Source organism: Aedes aegypti, chromosome 3, assembly GCF_002204515.2.
Source record: "Aedes aegypti strain LVP_AGWG chromosome 3, AaegL5.0 Primary Assembly, whole genome shotgun sequence".
NCBI classification, from domain to species: Eukaryota; Metazoa; Arthropoda; class Insecta; order Diptera; family Culicidae; genus Aedes; species Aedes aegypti.
This window is the reverse complement of record NC_035109.1, coordinates 33,476,688-33,499,275: the sequence shown is the minus strand read 5'-3', so window position 1 is coordinate 33,499,275 and position 22,588 is coordinate 33,476,688. Positions and strand designations below refer to the sequence as shown.

General features: G+C 37.9%; 1 protein-coding gene across 1 annotated transcript in view; it reads right to left on the bottom strand.

Annotated features, from left to right (window-relative positions):
* Positions 1 to 8,485: 8,485 nt before the first annotated feature.
* LOC5567373 (vitellogenin-3) overlaps positions 8,486 to 22,588 on the bottom strand; it is a 39,979-nt gene continuing 25,876 nt past the window's right edge. The window contains exons 8-10 of the mRNA XM_021848802.1: positions 16,577 to 16,888; positions 16,268 to 16,508; positions 8,486 to 9,205 (exon numbers count right to left, since the gene is read on the bottom strand). Coding sequence (XP_021704494.1) covers positions 8,736 to 9,205; positions 16,268 to 16,508; positions 16,577 to 16,888 — 1,023 coding nt within the window. The 3' untranslated portion in view covers positions 8,486 to 8,735. The remainder of the gene's footprint in view (positions 9,206 to 16,267; positions 16,509 to 16,576; positions 16,889 to 22,588) is intronic.

The window sequence follows — 22,588 nt, the reverse complement described above, 5'->3', positions numbered from 1 at the left end:
AATTTGACCAGACAATCCTCATCCATCGATTGTGTCGCTTGCTCCTATGGGGGAGAGCGATGCAATAAGGATCAACCGTGTCCGATTCGCGCAGTGCGGAAAAAAAGTGGCGTGATCGAGCCAGCCGGTAAGGCTTGATTACATCATGGATCGCATCACCATTATCACCATCATATCCCACTAACCCAGAACACTTTCTATTACGACTGTGGAGATTCAGAGGAATCCAGCTGTTTACGAGCGCTAATGGCTGCCGCAAACAGGCGCCGTTTCTGGTAGGGATCAGTCGATTTGACATTTGGCTTGGGTACGCTCAATATGAAACGACCCAAGCCAAACATCAAATCGACCGACGATCCCTACCAGAAAACGCGCCAGTTTGGAGCAGCCATTAGCACTTTTACAAAAACTGGATATTAGGTCTCTAGAAACAATGGTTGTTGTGAAGTTCTATCGCATCCCTTAGCCCCATCTAAATTCAGCCCTGGATCACAGTAACTAACTGCGACCACACAATAGGTTTACTGCAGATCAGCTAAGCAGGTAGGCTATGGATAGCAGATGATGGTAAACAACCATTCGTGGCTACCTGCTTTGCTGGATGACCACTGCACTGCGATAGCAGCATGGGAGATCGTTGGAGAGCTGTCCATCTGAATTTGCAGTGGTGGATATGTTGCAGGAGATTGAAGAGCAGAGAGATCGGATTCTCATCTCTGGATTCGATCATTTTGAGATCCCTACCAAGGTTTAGGGGGGACCTTTCGGTTTCGTAAGCGGCAGTTAACATCGACCATTCCTTACGATCGCAGGCGCGCCGGTTAGAGGTTACGCACGGCCGTACTTTAAATGTTTCGTGTTTAGTTTGAGAGAATGTTAGAATATAAGTGGAATAAATGTAGTTCGCTTAGTTTTGTGTTTAGATGAATATAGTGTTATTGTGCCGCGAGTGTTTTAATAATTGCTGCCATGGAAGAATAAGGTCAAATGAACCCAGTGTCCCCCGGAAGGAAATTCAATGACCGATTGTTGCTCACCCAACCCAACCACAACTCTGGTCGAGTGCTGAGGAGCCACCCAACACATCGAAGGAGGTAATTCCCCGGTTTCCCAACAATGATTGTTTAACTAACATTCCTTCCCATGACCGCATTGGGCGTGGCCGTGGCCTTTCTGTAAAAAAATATGTTCTTGAAGGAGTAATCCTAGGGAAATCGAATAATAGAATCACCGGTTTAACTCCTGAAGGTGGAATCTTTGAAGTAGTATCCTATATAATCCTTATAAAAATCCAGATATATATATGTTGAAGGAATCTTGAACGAAAATCGTGGTGGAATCCCCTAGGTAGAAGAATCACTAAATGAACTCCTTAAGAGATTTTTTAGAGTAATGCCTGGAGAAAATTTACAAATTCCTGATTGAATTTCTGATATTAGATCCATAGAAAAAATAATGAAAAATACATATAGTAGGATAGAAGCACCGGTTTTGACCGTACACCGTTTTACATAGCCACTCAGCATGAAACCTGTTGTGTTCAGTAGATCACATTCACAGGATAGAGCTACATTTATTTACTCGTCCGAATTGATTCAAAACAAAAGAAAAACAATTAATTTACCTTTTAATTTTAACTCCCATACATCTAATTTGGCCAAGGTATTCCTAATTTAGCCACTATCATAAGAAATCATTGTGATTGGCCAATTTAGGAATCGAAGTTAAATCTCTGGCCGAAAGTGGTTCTGGTGGCCTACATTGGACCAATGAGATTTTCAAAGTGAGAAACTGGTTTAAGCTCAGTTTCGATGTTTCACATACATAATTGGGTTTATTCTACAATTGTCGGTGTCGTATAGCGATGTGACAATTCTCGACTCGAGTGAAGTGACTCTCCATTTGATTTACACGGCGAGTCTCTTTAATCTAGTCGAGAATTGTCACCTCGCTATAGACAATTGTCACCTCACGCCACTCGTAGAATAAACCCATTGATTGACAGCTTGCATTTGACATCTTTGAGGTATCCAGCTTTTTACGCTCGCCATAAAAACAATATGCTATAAAATATTTGACAGATGCTGACTATCAGCACTGAACTGAAACTTGGAAATATATCCTCAGCATGCCTTGACGGATCGTCAAATTTCATTGTTTCTCTTTCTGTCAATCAAACGGAAACTATGTTTGCATTTGCGGGAATAATCTTATTCGTTATTGTTATATTTACTAATGAAGAACTCTTTATTTTATTTTAGGTTTAAATAAGTTGGTTGACCATACCTCCCAACAATTTGAAGGAGAAATATTCGAAAGACCCGGCTTAGCTCTTTGATTTTCGCAAGACAAAATTACAAGGCTTATAAAATTGCGAAAAAAAAATAAAATGAATCAAACATTGCATGGTAAATGGCTAGGCATGGCGTACCACTGGTACCTCGCGTACCTGCAGGAATAAAATAGACCCCTTTGTGCGATCCTTAGTTTCTTGCCCAGCAACTCCTATCCCTACCTCCTCGTGGTACAGGCCGGGGTACGAGTAACCTTGGGGAAGATCGGGTAACCAACCCCGGTGGGAACTTTGGCGTAGGGTGACCGGGTGGGGGGTTTGCTTTTGCTTTTGCCTCTGCAAACCTGAACATCATTCTCACAGATTTCATGGCAAGAATTTTCCTTTAATCTAGAGCTGGAGTCTGCAGACTCCATGGCGTAATATTGAGCACGATTCCAACTCTGGGTGATATTATCCCTGGGATATGTTTTCACAAAACCTTGTACAGTAGCAGAGATCTCAATTTTCCAGACAACAATCCCTTGACTGATATTCAAGCGATTTACGGAAATGTTGTACTGTACTATGTTGTTTCAATGATCTGGTCTGCAGCTCAAAAAGGTATTGCGGCCATGATCTAAATGAAACCTACAAAAAAAAAAAACAAAATGGAATGAATATTAAGCGATTGTCTATGCATATCGGAATTAGATTTTAATTTGAATGACAGAAAAGCAACGACAATTATTTCAGTGAGTAATGGGTTACTAAGGATTTATTTTCGAGTTTCAGTTCAGTGACAGTGTTATGTTTGCTTCTGTCAAAGATTTTATAGCATGGCTAGCGTAAAAAGCTGGATAAATACGGCTTCCCATATAATTTTTATTTACGTTTCCTCTTAGGATGGCCAAAACCGGTGCTTTCACCCTAATACAAGCAGTAATACTCATTTCGATGCAATTATCAACATTATCAGTTTCACCCTTGGAAGAAAGCGCGCATTCCGGAGAAACGTTCCTTTGTTTTGTTTAGTGGCAGTATTAAACATCATGTTTAGTGAATAAACGAAAGAAGACGCGACCTTCTAAGAGGTTTTTTTTTTCCAAGATGGTGTCCAAGAAGGATTACCACCTGTGAACTGTCCTACACGGAGAAAATGAAGTACTCAAAAGTGAGTTCATTCCACTCAATTCCGGGGGTTCGTGCGTTAACCTAATTTTGGGTTGACGGGGTAGAAGTTGTTTTCATTTGCAGCCGTGCGAAAAAATACATACTGGCTAAGTTCTTTTCACTCAACCGGCAGATCAAATAACTCAACTTCCAGTACTGTGCCACTTACTCAAATTTGAGGTAACGCACTAAGGTTCGGTTTTTGGGTTGTTTTGCTCTTCGCTCTCTGACAACAATAGAAGGAGCGAATGAAATGGGGAGAGAAAAATAACTCAAAAGTAAGTTAAAAAAAACTCAAATATGGGTTTTCCGTTTTCTCCGTGTATTGAACAGCGCGCGCCCATTATGTTTGTGCCTACTAACGGCTCTGGGTGCACTGATTCGGAATGACAGAGCTGCCGCCTGTCACAAGCGTGAGTAGACAAGAAACCGAAAACAAGAGAACTAGTGATACAAGTTAAACACCTCATTCGAGTGGAAAATTTCACGAAGCAAAGGTGTGCTTTTTTCTGTTCAGTGATTTTGGTGGTTATTCAGTGCTAAAAATGTTGCGTGAAGTAGAACTTTGCCGAGAAAAAAGTTTTTCGTGATTGTGCGAAGTGGAAAACTCCGAAAAGGGCGGTAAACTTGATTAAAACAGTGAATTAAGTCGTCACAGGAAGCCATTTTGTGTTGGAAGCGAAAAAGGTGCTGGTAGTAGTGGTGGCACCTAAGAAGTAAATACCGTAAAACGGTGTGAAGATGGACGGCATAAAGGATCCTCCGGATATTAATTCCGGGAGTAGCATGGAAGACTGGAGCGATGCCGCGGAAATAAACGTATCAAAAAATCCAGAAAGAGTGGACAACAGTGCATCAACCAGGGTTTAACAGACTATTGTATTGGCAGTCACCACCTAGCGATAAACATCTCGCTGACCTCGGAAAGAGAAATTAAGCCCGCTTATTACATAAATAGGAAGCAGGTACAGAAGGACATAGCTACCCTAACAGGAACAGAAATAAGATCGATAGCAGATCAAGCGTTAAGCAAATTTTCAAGAATAACCGATTCAAAAACACAAAAACACCGAAGTTTTGGTGGTCTGCAGAGGTGGACGAGGCATGGACAGCGAAAACTGAAGCGAGACGGATGTTTAACAGAGTTTCGGGTCAAGAAAACTTAATAGAATTCAAGAAAAAAGCTGCAATTTTTCAGCGGCTTAAGCGGTTGGAGAAGCAGAAGAAATTCGACGAGTTCCCGGAAGAAGTTGGACCATTCACCAGCTCCAAGGAATTATGGACTAAAATCGGCCGCCTGACCGGAAGGAAAATTCGACGAAAGGAAAATATGACTGCTTTTGACGACACGGCTGCGGCAAAAGTCTTTCTTGACACTCACTTCGGGAAATCTGAAACAGTTACGGTGCAATTTACGACCAAAATCGTTGATTACCCGTTACTAACCTTGGACAAATGGAACAGCATTCTGAATTCGAAAAAAAAAATTTCGGCACCAGAAGATGACCGAATCAGCTACGAAGAACTTCGTAGCTTGAGACCAGAAGTAACGAAAATTATTTTAGAAGACATCAACAAAATGTGGTATGCTGGAACATTAAACGATGAGCTCATAATAATAAAGGTAGTTGCCATTCCGAAGCCTGGCCGGGACCAGTCTACACCGCAAGGTAAGAGGCCTATTTCTCTGGTACCAACTATCACCAAAATCTCAAATACAGCTGTATTAGAATTACTACAAAAACACCTAGACTCTAAGGAAGTTTTTCCCGACAACTCGTTTGGATTTAGGCGTGGACTTTCTACATCCACTTGCATATCGTATGTTGTGAACGAAGTTAAGCGACAGAAGCGAGCAAAACATATTTCTGCGCTTATATGTGTAGACCTGTCCAATGCTTTCAATGCGGTACAAACAGTAAAGCTAAACGAAATGCTATCCCGTTTAGAAGTACCCTCGGAAGTCCAATCGTGGATAATATCCTTTTTGCAAAATAGAAAAATAAATTTCCACATGCGAGACAAAATAGTATCCAGAACAGTATGTAATGGATTGCCACAAGGGGATGTGATGTCACCAACCCTCTTCAATGTTTACACACTTCCTTTGCACGAGATAAGAGTACCAGGTGTCATACTGGTCCAATACGCTGATGATTTCGGCATCCTGGTAGCTGGGAGATCTATAGAAGAGATAAACTCCAAGGGTCAACAATATCTGAACGAATTCGAAAGAAGAGCGGCAGATTTGAACTTCACGATCAATCCAGAAAAGACAAAAGCAATCCTGTTCCAAATGAGCAATAATCAACTGGCGCTGAGAATCAACAATCAATTGATCGAAACTGTTCGTAGTGCGAAACACCTCGGAGTAACTATAGATCGATCATTAAGTTTTGGTGTCCACTTGAGAGTTGTAGCAGAGAAAGTACGAGAGAGGACGAACATGCTTAAAATATTATCAGGCATAAGAAATGGTGCGCACCCCCAGAGTATGCTAAAAGTTCACACTGGATTGGTGAGAAGTGTCCTAGAGTACGGTTGCTGTGTTCACAACAATGCAAAACCGACGAACAGGAAAAAAAATCGAAGTACTCAACAACCAAAGTCTAAGAAAAGCTACTGGTACAACCAGAACCACACCCATAAATGCATTGGTGGCGTTGAGCGGACAAGAACCAATAGGTCTTAGGCTTGAGTATGTAGCTGCTCGGGAAATTGTGAGGAACGTATCTAGATGTACGGCGGTTGGCTAACAACTTCTTACGTTGCCACAAGTGGACACGAATGAGATTGCAGACTTGGACTACAGCTTCGCAGAGCAGATGTACTTGGAACGCAGACACATTTTCGACGCCATATCTCCTGTCATCAAACTAGCCATCACACCGCAAGCCATTTCCAAAATCGTAATTAATCCAGCACTAGACGGTCTGAATTGCACCAAACAGAACGTAAATCCAATGCGTATGAAGCAATATGTTCTGTGTGCCATGAATGGGAAATTTAAAAACAAGAAAAAAATCTTCACCGATGCATCCAAGGAAGGCAAGAAATGTGGGCGATTGGGGTCTATTTTGAGTTTACCAACCAGAGGATATCTGAAAAACTTGGAACAGAAGTCAGCATTACAAGTGCAGAATTGATTGCCATCAATGTTGCCCTACAGGTCATAGAGAATATGAACCTCGACGATTGCGTATTATATACGGACTCAAAATCGGCCTGCATCATGTTGAGCAATGTCCTGGAATGCGGAGAGGGAGAGACGATGTTGGTTCAAATAATTGAAACAGCAGCCAGGCGAAACATTACCTTTCAATGGATCCCGAGTCACATTTCCATTTTTGGAAACGAGTTAGCAGACCAATTAGCGAAGCAAGGAACCCGACAACATGAGAATCCGATGGTAAATCAACTACTAGCGAATGATGCATTACAGTACTTCAAAAAACGTAAGAACGAAGAAGCAGCAAAATGGTACGTTGAGTACTCTCAAACGAAAGGTAAAACTTTCTACAACATCAATCCGAAGTTTGACAACAAACCGTGGTTCGTGAATGTCGATATGAAGGGTTCTGATATTAGACTACTGAATCGTCTAATGACGGGTCACAATTATTCGAAGTACTGGCTGGGAAAAATGCGAATAGCAGATGACATGGATTGTGAATTATGTGAGGAGGCAGAAACTGCAGAACACACTATCCTGCATTGCCCGCGATATAACAACATTCGGTGTAAGTTCAGTTTCGACGGTCGATACCGGAGTTTGGAAGAGCTGTTTATGCAAAAAGACCTTAAAACATATGATGAAGTTGTGAAATTCGTTCGAGCAACGAAGCTGAATCTGTAGCAACGGAAGTAATGTATACAGGGCATATAGTCATTGCAACTGGCCCAATGACGGCTCCAAAGTAGAAAAAAGAAGAAGAAGAAGAAGTTAAACACCTACAGCTAACTTAAATTAATTTTGGTAATAATCCTCTTAAATTAATACTTGAACCTAAAATAAGTGTAATTGAAATCAGGTACATGAACCATTCGCTTATACATATACCTAAATCTAATGCATTTCTATAACTAGTGCTCTAAACTATTGTACAAACTATTGTACCAACCGTTGAATCTCCAACCTACAAGATGCTATACCTCAGTCGATACCGGTAAGAGTATTTAAACTATACAACTGCTTCGAGATACTTAAAAAAGATCATTGTAGCTGCACAGGAATACCAACAACTTTCCCAAACCCTAAGACCCATCCGGATTAGACTAGGGCAATTAAAAGTAAGTCGAACCTTTGAATTTAAATAAATTGTCTACAGCTTAAAAAAAAAGTTTAAAACTACTAATATAATACAATATGTACTTATGTTAAAAGTTATATCCCAAATTACCATGTAATCTGTATTCTTAAACAAAATTTACATTTCATCCTTCATTCCATGCAGGAATTTATTAATCTCCCGTAATAAAGAGCTGTAATCTACATATTGCTAACTATACGGAAGAATCCCCCTTTCAGTCTGAGTGACTGTATGTCGAAACGAAATTCGACACCACCGCTAGCTTCCGCTAGCGGGTCAAACTAAAAATCAAAGGCACGGGTCTAAACAAGGATTTTAAAGGGATCAATAGTAAAAAAATAGTACTGGTTTTAGTATCACTGAAAAGTAACGTTTTTTTTTTCATTTTGGCACTGAAAAGTACTGGTTTTGTAGCACTGAGAAGTACTGTTTTATTGCTTTAGGTAGTTTTTACAAACTTCCAAGAGCAGAGAGAATTCGTGTACGTACAGCACGAAGGTACGATGCGCACTGTTGTTCAACATTTAGCTAGAAGTTGTTATGTGGAGAGTGGGGTGTAACAGCCGAGGTACGATTTTCAACAGATTCAGTCAATTTGTTTGCTTCGCAGTATTGCAACCTCGCTATACGAAACCGAGATCTCGCAACCTTGCTCCACTCGTAAAATAAGACTCAATATTGTAGAAAAAAAGGGAGTATTTCACATGTACAACACAAAACAAAACCCACATTCCAGTAATATTAAATATTTGCGTACTATAATTCACATGCCAAAGCCTACACCAGCAGCTGACCATCATCAGGTAAAAGCAGGATAGTCACTAGTAGAATCATACCGTCACTCATTCTAATCAGCGGAAATAGCCAACTAATAATACCTATTCGTCTACTGTTATATAAATGTTTAATAAAAGTCATGCATTGTAGATTATAATTTGTTCAGAATAAATACAAAGTTCAACACTCTAATCGACGCCCAATCATTGGACTCGACTGCTACAAAGTCCGCACATCCGGCCCTTGTGAACCGTCGGCAGCAAAATGCTGGCGATCGACTTCCGGTTGTACTGCACCACCGCTCCGTTCAGCTTGTTCTCCACCACCAGTATATCCTCGTCGTTTAGGTACACCCGGAAGTCGTAGATTTCCTCGTCCGGTGGGAACTGGTAGATCACGTTCTTCAGGTTGATCAGCTGCTCGTCGTTGATGTTCAGGATCGGTTCCGACTCCTGCTGGCCCGTCGTCTCGTACACGATGTAGTTGCCTCCGGTGTAGATCTGGATGCCCTTGCCGTTGTCCAGCATGAAGACGGCGATTTTCGGCGCGTCGGAACAATCGGCCGCCAGCAGGAAGGTGTCGTTTAGGCGGTAGTCCTGCTTGAGTTCCGGCGTCAGCTGGACTATCCGGTCGTGGAAGGTGGTCAGCTTGTTGTTCACGAGGCTGCACATGCCTGCGGATGGAACGAAATAATGGATCGGAATCAATGTATTGTTGTAAGCTTCGACGATTTCATACAATTTTTGTGCATTTAGCGTGCACAGGGTGGCCACCGAACCGGGAAAAACGGGAAAAAGCGGGAAAAAGACGGGAATTCGATATGGTTACCGGGAAAATTGTCTGAAGTTAAATTTTTAAGCTCAAAATCTTTAAACCACTATAAGTGTTATGTTTGATTATATTTTTATTGAGCATCTATGATTTTTGGGAAAACAACTTTCCTTCGAATATCTTCAATGATTTATTTTTGATTTGATTTATTTTCGCATAACGACGATTCGCATAAATTTATGGGTGGACGTTTCGCATAATGGACGTTTGGCATAAAGAGAATTATATGCCTTCTTTAAAATGCTACTTGTTCTTATATGAAACTGCTTTATGCGAAACGTCCATTATGCCAAACGTCCGTATGCGAAACGTCCACACATGAATTTATGCGAATCCCCCGATTTATTTTTCTCTTCGCTATTTTTAATACTTATTAAAAATATTTTCCTTTTCTCAGTGATTAGCAATGATTCGAAATATTTATTTCACATTTTTTTAACTTATATTTAAATTTTTTAGCTCAAAGTTCTGAATCAAAGTTTAATACTTTAAGGACGCCATTCTCCGCTCATTGAATTATTTGAAAAAGAACTTAACGAATTTACGCAATATCCATGTAGTAGCATATCAAAATGTGAGTAAGTTCTATTAGAGTAAAATTCATATAATTTTGATATGTTGTCGTATTACAGTACAATGATAACCAGAGGCGCGTCCACGTTCTGAGCCATGGGTAGGACAAACTTTAACAAATATTTTGTGCACAGTGAAACAAAGAAAAATGTTAACCCTATGGAATCTTAGGCTGGAAATTGAAAATAACTATATTTAGGTGTTTAGACGCAAATAGTGTCAGTTATTACTTTAAGACGAAGAAAGTATTTCGTCTTTACATGGCACCTTGGGTCAGGAACGCAATCTGGCGGGACATAATTAATAACTCGGTAACGAAGCGTTTCCGGTATTTGGTGTCTTGGGCAAAGTTTTTTGTAACAACGAGGACCATCTACTGACATAAACGGATAGTTCGTAAATCGTCCGCATAGGTGGCGCCACAATCTAACTTTTTACTGTGACGTTCTAGAGACTTAGCGTGTTTGATAAAATAAACAACTCTCTCCAAGACGTCAAAATTCCACAGCCTACTGTTTTCGAGTTATTGGCAAAATTAGAGAAAATTAGTAAAAAAACGATTTTTTTCACCGAATTTGACATTTTTCCTAAGAACCATGTCACACAATATTTTTTGCTGATAAATATATAACAAACGCAAGCTTTGGTGGAAAAAATTTAATAATAGGATGCATAAAACTTAAGAAATCATGAAAAACTTGAAAATAGAGCAATTTTTGAACCTTCATATCTCCAAAAGCGCAAAAAAAAAACGCATGTTCAAATTTTCAGGCAACAAAACTTTGCCGAAGACACCAAATACCGGAAACGCTTCGTTACCGAGTTATTAATTTTGTCCCGCCAGATTGCGTCCCTGGCCCATAGTGACATGGTTAGGTTGAGGACCTTAAAAATAGAAAATTATAGACCTTCTGTCTGAAAAAATAGACCTAAAAGGAATCAAATAGAGGCCAAAAAATAAGACCGAACAGGAATCAAGAAAACAAAACGAAACCTTATAGGAGCCATCAGATAAGAGTTTGATTCTCCATACCATCAGAGCACATATTTATTTAAGATCTAACACTATTTTCTTAAGAACTCCTCGTTACATTACTACAAGTATTACTGCTCGTGTTGTGTATGTGTTTTTTTATGATCTTATCTAAGATCAGAATTATTTCAGGTGTGTTCAGATATTACTCCGGAAATTTATAAAGGCGAACATTTAGCAACTATTTCTCAAGGAATTTCGTTTAGGATGCCTTTAGAATTCAACCTGGATTTTCCCAAGGAGTACCACAGAAAAGAAATTTCTCCTGAAATTAAATTCTTTAAGTTTTTTTTAAGAAAGTTTTTAACCCCGCCAAGATTCTATCTAGTGATTCATACATCGTTTTCTCTGAGACATTCGAAGATTCCTGGGCAAAACATCTTCTAAAATTCATTCAAAATTTAACTTCCCCAGAAACACATCCAGAAATTTCAAGGGATTTCTTATGATTTGATCTAACCAAGATGCCGTCTGCAATTGCTTTAGAGATGTCTTCTACACTAAGATTTTCTAAACTGCCCATACTCGCATAACAGTCCCATTTATATATGAAATCCCATATAATATGGGACTGTTTTGCGAGTATGGGCAGTAAAGTAAGTATTAAAACTTTATTTTAAAGGAATTTTTCCAGGAATGTCTCCAGGAAAATGCCAAGAAATTTGTTCAGAAATATGAATCCGTAGAGAATTTCTAAAGAAAATCTTAAAGTAACCTCTGATAAAACCTGTGTATGTTTTAAAGCCATCTTCATTCAGCAAGGATCTCTGTAGGAAATACTGGAGTTATAACGAAGTTTTAGTAGAATTTGTGCAGGAATTATTGGGAAAAAAATCTGTAATATTACCTGATGTAAAAACTTAAATAAATTTTTGAAGATTGCTTGGGATTTTCTTTTATGTTTTGAAGATTTTTTTGGAAAAGCTGCAGGAGTGATACTTGAATGAAATGCTGGAGAAATTCCTAGAAAAAAAATTGTTTGAAGAACTCCACAAAGAGTTTTGGATTTCTGGGAGGAAATGTGGATCAATAATTGAAGGAAACATGAACTATTTTTTTTTAACTTTAAAACCAACCTTTGTGGATTTCCTCGGATGAAATTATGTAGAAATCTACGGAAGATCTCTTAGATTAACAACTGGAAAATTAGGTTGAAGGAATAGTGAAAATATATCAGTAGGAAATTTTAGGATAGTTTGGGGAAAAAATCAAAATAATACCTGAATAAATTACTGGAAAAAGTAGCTTTGGAGTTCTCATGGATTTCCTAGAACAATTTCTGAAATTTTCCCAAGCATCCTTTGAAAAATCGCTGGAAGTATTTCTGGAAGAATTGGTAGAGAAATCTAAAAAAAAAAGGATTGGACTCCTCTGAAAGACCTTATATTTTAAATAAAATCACTATGACAATTCCTGAAGATTTTCCTCGGGTAATATGGAACGAAATTTTTGAAGAGCATGTTGAACGTGTTAAAGTCACTGGAGCCTGTACAATTTTGCATGAGGACAGCAAAAGTTCTGTTAATTTGTGTTGCATTGCTTTAATAGACTTTATCAAGAGTGATAGCCCATTTGGAAATCGCTAACACCATCACTGCGACTGGTCTTAGTTTAATTCAGTACTTCTTCCAAATATTCTTCAAGAGTATTTTGAAAATTCTCTATGGATATTCCAGAAACTTCTCAAGAATTACTTCCAGGAATGCTGATGGAAGTTTGTCCCAGGACATATACAGGGTTGGGCGTAGATTTTTTTTTGGGAAACCATCTATTGATTGTTTCAGAAATGCCGGAGAGGATTGCTTCTTCAATTTTTCTAATAGTCAAAGAAATTTCTTGTAACAATTCCTACAGTTAGTTTCCCATGATTTTCACTATAGATATTCTCAAACGTTCTTCACACGAGCCTGCACTTTTTGGGGGTCATGCACAAGCCATGTCATGCTTCACTAAATATGAGAAAACAATTAAAATCCATATAATGTCTTCCATTTTCAATCAGAATAAGTACGATGTTGATATATTGAACAGATGATAAATATTTTAAGGTGATTATAGAACGAAGCCACACCTCAAATTTTCAAGAGCACAAGACTTAAGAACCATACAGCGCTCCGCGTTAAAAATCTATCCCATTGGTCACCACCAGCAAGCAAGCAAGTTGATTGGTTTTCAAAGCGAACTGTTGTCGGATACTCTCGTCTTGTGCACTTGAAAATTCAAAGTTTTATAATCGTTTTATAATCACCTTAATTTATTTCTCAAACTTTCTACTGATCTTGTTTTTTTTTGTTGAATCGTGGGTAGGACAATCCATAGGCTGTCCTACCCAGGTATTTTTGTGCGTAGTACATGTCCTACCCACTTCCCGCGCCACTGATGATAACAACCAGCTAATGAAACTATATGATTTCAACTAGGGTAATTTTCCCATTATTGCGGTATTCCCTATTATTGCGGTATAAGAATTAAACCCTCATTATTAATCGAACACTCTATTTTCTATGGATATTATTGATGATGATGATAGCTTATAGTATTCCCAAGCTGTACCAGATGAATGCTTTAAAAATTAAACGATTTTGATCGTTGGAAGAACAGTTTTAAATGATGCATCAAGAAAAGCCTTTATTTTTAACCAGTCTCTATATCTACGGGCGGGTTTTCATAAGCTTAAATTTTTAAGTTTAGAACCAAAACAATTATATGTAGCGGGTATATCAGTTCAGTATGGATGTAGATACATGATAGATATTGAATTTTGAATAAAAGTTCTATATTTTTGAGAAAAAGCATATACCGCAATAATAGGACAATGAAAATAGCTTTATGCCTATTATTGCGGTATCTGTAAATCTCTTTCAAAAATTCGATATTTCAATTGTAATTTTTAATTGTAATTGCTGGAAACATTAATTATATTATTGGGATACTAACTAGGGACATTATTTTGAGTTATTCATACATTTTTTAGGTCAAACAAAAGGTTTATGTTTATTTTTACCCTGTAGTTCCTCTTATTTACAAATATTCAGCAAATAAACACAATGTTTTACCAAAAAATCACGTAAACTGACTGAAAATCGGAACACATGCCAAAAATACGTTGAACAACTAAGGTATAAGATGATCAAAAGGAAGCAATCCTTTAAAATTGTGGTGCTAGTGGGAAATATTTTTAAAAGCATCAAAATTGTAGGTTATACTTAAGTCAACAAATTCATTTCTTATATAGCGACTAGTGGTCTCAGATGGAAGAACCTTGTCTATTCACTTCAACATAGTCCACCTACGACGAAAGAGGAGACGAAACCGGCAGAAAATCATTCGATTCTGTTGATTTGTTTTCGAATCGTGACATAAAGTAATGAATTAGTTTTCCTCATAGATAGGTCCAAAGTCACACAAACTGACAGTACCGTGCAGTGTCATTAATATGGAGGAAGCATAATTTCAATGCTCGAACATTGTGTGGTATTGAATGTATATTGAATGTAATAAAATCTATGATTTTTGGTATACCGCCATAATAGGACAGCACTACCGCAATAATAGGACAAAATACCGCAATAATAGGACAGAGGAAGAGCTTCAGATTTATGTCAAAAAAATGTATGTATGATTCCAAAAATTACTTTTTTACTTCACTATACTCCAGATAAAGGATAGTTTTAACACTTAATATTGCAAAATACCATAATATTTAGATTTTGGACACTGCAATACGATTTTAATTTTAACACCGTGCTTAAGTCCTTCATAATAGGACGGATACCCTAGTGCTTTATATAGGGCCTCATCCTTAAGATGAGCGGTGAATGGCCTGAACCTATCATTGTCATACATATCAACCGATTTTTGTCATAATTTAACATGTTGAAATGCTGTTAAGGTGAAACATCTCAGAATCCAAAGATGGCCGCCACAATGGCCGACTTGTACCCCTACTCACGATTTCAAAGGCACTAAACTGGCGAAGTAGTTAGCAAACGTTTCTGATATTCTTATTTTAAGCTTTCTGCTAGTGCACAAAACCAAAATAAAATGTGTACTGTTGTTGGATGCTTCCTTCGCGAGATTTGTGCTCTTGAAGTTTTAGTGCAATCTCAGAAGTTGATTCCAAACTGTTTCACCTTAAATGAGCGGCGAATGGTGTCCTTATGGTAAATTTTCACAGAAAGTTTTAGCACTCAAATATATTGGAATGAAAGTTTTCTTTAATTAATGAATATTTGTACCACAATAAATCCGGACATCCTTGAAAACTATTCTTTAGTTTAAATAGCTTCTTATATGTCATACGTTAGCTATTTGAATACGAATAAAATAAAACAGTTGAGATGTGTTGTAATGGTTATCATAAAATATTTCATTTTTATTTAGTTTAGTTTTGCATACAAATATTCAAAGTTTTTGAAGGCGTAAGCAATACTGATGGAAAAGTCAATACTAAACAATCCACTGGAGCTAAGCCAAAATGCAAACTTTGATTGTTTGAAATAATTTGTAAGCTCATGTGTGAACTATTGAGCTCATTTTTGAAATCATACATCATTACATGCATTGTTTTTCAATCGTAAAACCGTTTATTCTTATAAAACCTTCTTATTTGGAAGAACATTTTCTACAATTAGGCGTATTATGCTGATTTCCAAAATTTGAATTTGCAATAAATTGGATCTGTAAGAATATTGACGTCATCTTCTAATTTAGTGGATCCAATTTGTAAAGATATTGAATTTTTCCATTCCTCAACCTGTTTCGTTACATGGTGACCCAAGTAACCAATAAGCACTCTAATTCGCCTTGGGTGCCAATATAGTGCTATTATACAGCTGACATGCCCTATGTTAGCCGTATAATAGACCTATAAGGCCAAAAAGGCGAATTAGCGGGCTAGTGGTTACTTGGGGATCATTTTCGCAAACTGTCATTTTCAATTTTATGCTTTATTCATGCTAACTTTATGAAAAGTCAATTACGTACACCAACGAAGTATTGATTTTGCTGAAAAACAGGATGACAATAACTCAATTTATAAGGATAATATAAAAAAAGTTGTAAAATAGTGATCAATTCGCCCCTGTTTAAGATATCAAGAATAGGAACCCTCCTATGAACACAATTGAAAACCGGGAAAATTTTGTAAATTAGACCGGGAAAAAAGCTGGAATTTGAAAATGGAAATTCGGTGGCCACCCTGCGTGTAGAAATTATTCAAAATCTAGCATGAATGTCCAAAAATAATTATAAACCTTATCATTGAAGCTCTGTAGGGTGTGCCCCAAATTCACTTACTTGTAAAACCATAATCGATACTGCTCTTCCTGGGATGGTGCAGCTTCTCGTTGTAGTTGTACCGTGTCGGAATCCAGATGGTGCCCCCATTGATGGTAATGTCGGTATCACTGCTGAACCGAGTAGTTTTAACGTTCACATTCAGATGGTCGGTGATGTTCAGCGTTTGGACGCGCCGTGGCACTACTGCCGAGGCCAGGTGGTCCAACCGATGCAGCAACTCCACGATCCACGATGGGAGCTGGAATTTCAATTGAAATTCGTTATTAGGTTGAACTACAAAACGTGACTGAAAGACGGTTGACCCACCTTTTCAAATTTGAAACTCGCATCCAAACCGGAAACCGTTGTCAGCGGAGCAAACGTCTCGGCGCTACAATTTCCGGAGAAGGGTGGTGGGGTCAGTCGGAGAATCTCCTTCGGGCAGTTCACATCCCCGGTGTCCATTATGTTGTACACGTCTTGCACGTACTTCGGCAGATGGTACGAGATGTTGAACGTTATCCGCGGCAAGTCCGGGCACCGTTTCGGGGTTCGAGTTTCGTTGAAGGCCACGTGGCCGATCAGGCTGAAGGGCCGCTTCAGGAAGACCAACGGCTCGTAATCCGCCATCAAGCATAGCTAGATCAATGCGAAAGAAATGAAAAGAACAAACTCATAAACTCCCTGGAAATGGCTTAGTAACAGAGGTTGAATTCTGAGAAAATTGAGAGTATCTCTCATTAATCGCTCTCTGTAACTATCATGATCAGCAATACATCATGAGAATCTGTTTATCATCTACTGCTACAACTTTGAGCATATCGGGGGGATAACAGTGCATGATAAACCAAGCTCCAAACTTGGGGGCACTATTGCTATAGGATGTTCGGTTCGTGGATTATTTATAATGCCATACGGCTCTAACGAACCGTGTAAAATTCTGAGACATATAATGCACATAATTGAAGCATGGATACAAAGACAACCAAAATGTACGTATAACGAAATCACCTGGAGGCTTTGTGCAAAATTTCACTTATAAGATGTCGCGAAACGGCCTTCTACGTACAAAAGTGGAGGCGATATACGTGCATATATTATGTGATGAATAATAACATACAATGCGAGTGTATAAATATTCTTCCGAACTAACCTGTGATCTTATGCGAGTTAACTTATGATAACAAATGTTGATTTGACAGCTGCTACGGATTGATTCGACTTACTTTGTACGAGTGTATGGGACGAAACAAAATGTACAAATGAACTCAGAATAAAAGCGCTTTATGCGAGGAAACTCATAAATCTGACGATTTTATCCACCGTGATTTGCGGATTTAATGTAATTTGTACGAATAAACGAGTTATTCCGTAAACTTTTATGCGATTTCTGGTTGTCTGAGTATTTACATGATATGCCATGTAAACTTCAATTATTTGTCAGGTAATCCAGCAGGATCATGTGTGATTACATGACATATAACACATTTTTACATGATTTAAGACTTAAATTCACATGACGTCATGTTTACATCGTATAAATGAAGTTTACATGACGTGTAATCTTCATTATTTTTAACAGTGCAGTAAAGTAAAACACAAACCCAATGGTAAATAATATTTTTGTTGAATATTTACGTAGTTCACCAAAAGTGGAATCAACAAACATCGATTGTGACATCATGGGTAGGACAAGCTTTAGCAAATATTTTGTTCGTATTTGCTAAGAAGAATTTTAACTCTGGACTGGAAATTGAGGGGTCCAAAAGCGAACGGGGTGTAAGTGACATTTTGGTCGGTTTTGAGTTGAGTAAATTCTACTTAATTTGTTTATCGGCATATCGGCATTGGCTGTCTTGACAGTGTTATACGAACAACACGCCAAGGCGTTTCCATAGGGGACGCTAGCCAGAAGGAAGGACGTTTCGATTAATACTTGGGTTCATTCTATGACTGGCGTGAGGTGAGAATTGTTGGTGTCGTATACTGCCCATAACTGCATAACAGTCACATTCGACATTTTTGACAAATTGGAGTTAATACCATGGAGAGTCATCAAATGATAAATACTTACGATCAACTTACTGAAATCTGTGAGAATGTTTTAGAAAATTCGAAAAAAATACCAAGTTGTTTTGTCACATTGGTAATTATAACCGCATAACAGTCACACTGAGATTATAAATGAGCCTATGCCAGCTATGCCCTCTTCAACATCTAATCAAATTTCTCTCGCCGTTCCATTACGGTACCTATCCATTTAGTTTCCATTGCTTTCTTCTCCTTGCACCCTATTACTTTGAGCATAACAGACCGATATTCCGGTAAACAAATTAAATATTAGTTTTACGGTCGATACCTTAACCGGTTCTACTGTTTTCAAGCGATCAAACGATATTTTCAGGTGATTTTTTCGCTCAACAGAAAAAAAAACATATTTATTAGAAGACTGATTTGTTTTTTTTTTGAATCCCATACAATTTGTGTAAAATGAAAAAAAGCTGAAAAGATTTTAAAGTAGATTTTCTTTAAATTAGATTTTTGTCTCTGACACCCTCTTGGTTCTAACCCTCTTATTTTCACGTCAGTCGTTACCCCAAGATTAAGAAAGCTTTTTTTTCTTTACCGGGCTCGTGTCTACTGAGTGCTCGCCAAATATTAAATTGAAGACCTCTTGCCAGAAAAAAAAAACCCTAAATGAGCAAAGGCCGCCGAAAAGAGACCAAACAGGAACAAAGAAAACAAAACGATAGTTAATAGGAGCCAGGATATAAGAGTTTGATTCTTCATAGCATCAGATCAAACATTTCTCTAAGATCTAGGACTTTTTTGAGAATTCCTCGTGACATTACAACAAGTATTACTGTTTGTGTTTGTTCAGATGATTACTCCTGAAATTTCCAAATGGGTTTGGTTAGTGATTATTTTCCAAGGAATTTCTCCACGATTTTTTTAGAGAATTTCTCCAAGAGTTTTGTTTAGGGAACCCCAAGAATCCTACCTGAATTTTCCAAAGAAATTTCCACAGAAATGGAATTACTTTGGAAAATGGAATTGAATTAGAAATCATCTGAATTCCTCCAAAAATTATTTGAGACATATCATGAAAGTCCTACCAGATTTTATACACCTATCGATCTCCCTGGGACATTCTCCAAGCTTCCCGGTCAAAATGTCTTCGAAAATTTAATCAATAACTTCTTCAGAAATTTGTAGGGATTTCTCTAAAGATAGCATCAGCAAGTGCTCTAAAAATTGCTTCTAAGATATTCTCAAGTCAGTCATGGTTTTTAAAGGAATGTCTCCATGGAAATGCCAAGTATTTTTTTTTTTTTTTTTAATGAATCCGTAAGGTATTTTTAAGGAAAATCCAGGAGTTACCTCTGATAAAACTTGGGTATGTTTTAAAGTAACCCTTAATGAACAAGGTTCTCTGAAATAACTCCAGGAAAAATGGAAATTTTCAGAAGATTTTCTAGATAATTTGCTAAGATAATCGAAAAGTCGAGCACTCGACACTGAAGAAGTCTGTAAGTCGCAGACGAAATAGGCCTATCTGTCAAGATAAGCAACACATTGTACCAGCCTAGCATCATGATACGGTACTTTCTACGTATCCGGGAAATGATGGTTTTCTTGCACATAGCCTGACGAAGCAAAGTAACGGATGCTTCCTCGTTGCAGTGGTTTGTTGCGTAACTGCAAAACCAGAAGTCAATTTGGTTTTGTTTGTTTTACCTTGGCCGACAGTGCCAAATTTAAAGTGACATAATTTTACCGCTATGGAGTAAAGCAAACAAACGTGCGCGAGAACTTTTTTACTTACGCAGCTTTCTGGTTTGCTTAGCCCTATAGGCGGCGGGTAATCGTATTGTTTTGCTTAAGTTTTTCATTTCAGCCACACCACAAACCGCGAAGAACGGTGACTCACATGCGGATTTTGTTACGCTCATCGCTCACGGATCGTTAGAACAAGACGACAAGTTCTACCAATTAAGAGAGTGAGTTCCTCGCCAGGGGGTGGAATCAACCCTTTAAAAACCGACCCGCCAAGATGGAAGAGTCTCGGTGTGAAGAAAGTGTACGACGTCCGCAGTTCTGACGGTCCCCCAGTTCGGACGAGGTGTGCCGTTCGTTTTCGACATTTTCGTTCAAAGTTCAGTGGGCGTTTTCTGCCAAATTGACGAACGGGCCAATTCGGGTCGAGAGTGTTTGGTAGTGATATAAGGTGGATAGGATAGGTGGATAAAGTATATTTCGGGAAATTGGTGGAACCACCCACATACGCGATCAGAATCGAGGGAAAAGTGAAAGTGTCTCCATCGATTCCTTAAGAACGATTCTAAGGGTGGAAAGCTAGTGAATTGTGACGACTTTTTAGAAATAAATAAAATTGTGAGAAGAAAACAGAGTGATCAATATTCCGAAAAAAAACCAGTGACCAAGCCGGGGGGCCCGCTACAGAGTTTAAAGGTAGTTGCTCGCCTTACTAAAGATTTTAGTATTTTATTTTTTGCAAAAAAGTGAAGTGTTAAAGTTCATCTTGTAGTTTTATAATCGAAAAAAAAAATCAATCGAATCTCGGGATAAAATTCCTCAGAATTGTCTAAAGAGATTTCTCGAAAAACATTGCTGCAGCATAAACTGGTGTGAAAATTTTAATTGAACTTTCGAAGATTGCCTGGGTTTTTTCAAGAAATATCAAATTGATTGAACTGTAGAAGTAATATTTGGATAAATCCAGAACAAATTCTTTAAAAATAAATTTGTTCGAACTTCGAACATTTTGAATTTCTTAGAGGAAACGTGAATGAATTCTCGAAGGAATCCACATGAACAGGTGGAGGAATTCTAACAAGGTTTCTCGAAGAAAATCTTAAGCTATTTTTTCAAACACTCTGGAATAAACGTTTGTGGATTTCCTGGGAAGAAATTCTGAAGAAATCTTTGAGGAAAATCTCCCAGAGTAACAACTGGAGAATCGCGTTGAATAGCTGAGGAAATTCCTGGAGGTAGTAGCTTAGGTATTATAAAAGATTTCCTGGAGCAATTTCTGGAGAAATTCTTCAAAGCATTACTACAGAGATTACTTCAAATCCCTGTGTAAGACCCTGAAAGTATTCCAAATAAAATCACTATAATAATATTTTCCTCGGAGAATTCGAGACGAAATTCTTATAGAATTTGAACCCGTTATATTATTTTAAGCTTTCTTTTTACCCTATGCAATTTTGCATAACGATTCAATGCAAGCAGAATAAGGAAAAAAGAGACTTTGAAGACCATTCAAAAAGATACTTTTGAGGTCTTCCATTTAAAATAGAGGCTTTTTAGAGACTCACATTAAAATAAATACCAAGTTTCTAATAATAAATGTACTACCAGTTCAGTGGTTATTACATATATAAAAATATATCAATATCCTCTCCAAATCAATTGTATTAAAAACAATAAAAAATAAATAAATCAAACTGCATTCCTTTACAACCAGTTTGCTTATTATAATTTTCTCATCTATTTCTAGATAACAAATGGATGAACAGCAAGATTATGTGAATTTCGTGTTTTTTTTCTTTGCACCAAAGTGATCCGGCTAATCGCAAAAGTTTTCAGAAGAAACTGAAGATGCTTGAAAAATGTTTCATCGTGCCGAAACTGCATGCCACAAACTATCAGAAGGAATTTGATCGAATCATAATGATAATGGTGATAAAAAGTTAAATTTGTTTTTCAAGCTTTCTACTGACCTTGTTTTTTTGTTGAATCGTGGGTAGGACAATTCTTTGACTGTCCTAGCTGGGTATTTTTGTGCGTAGTACATGTCCTACCCACATCCCGCGCCACTGTAAATGAGTGTAGCAACAACGATTTCGTTATTAACGAGCAGTATGTACGCGAGTTTGTCATTTCATGTTTGTTAAATGTAGCAAAAACTGGGTCCACAAGGTTACCTAAATAGAAGTTGCTCTTACAAAGGTAATGTTCTCGAACTAGCATGTACCATTTTGCATGAGTCTACAAATATTGATCGTTGCTGTTCTTTTATGCTGAACATTGGTCGGAGCTATCCCAACCGTAGCCACTACCCAAACTAGGCAAGATTAAGCTTTTTGCAATCTCAGCACGAAATACCTAGATCAGCAATGAAAAAACATATAGGTAGCTATTGAAGGTCGTAAAAGGCGAAAAAGCACGGAATACACTATGTAAAACGCATAATGCAAAACTATATAGATGATAATTTAAGTTAAATAACAACATATTCATAATCCTACTCTTATTTAACCTCAAGCTTGAGACTGAACGACAGTTTATTATCTCGGAGAAACGCAAGCTCGC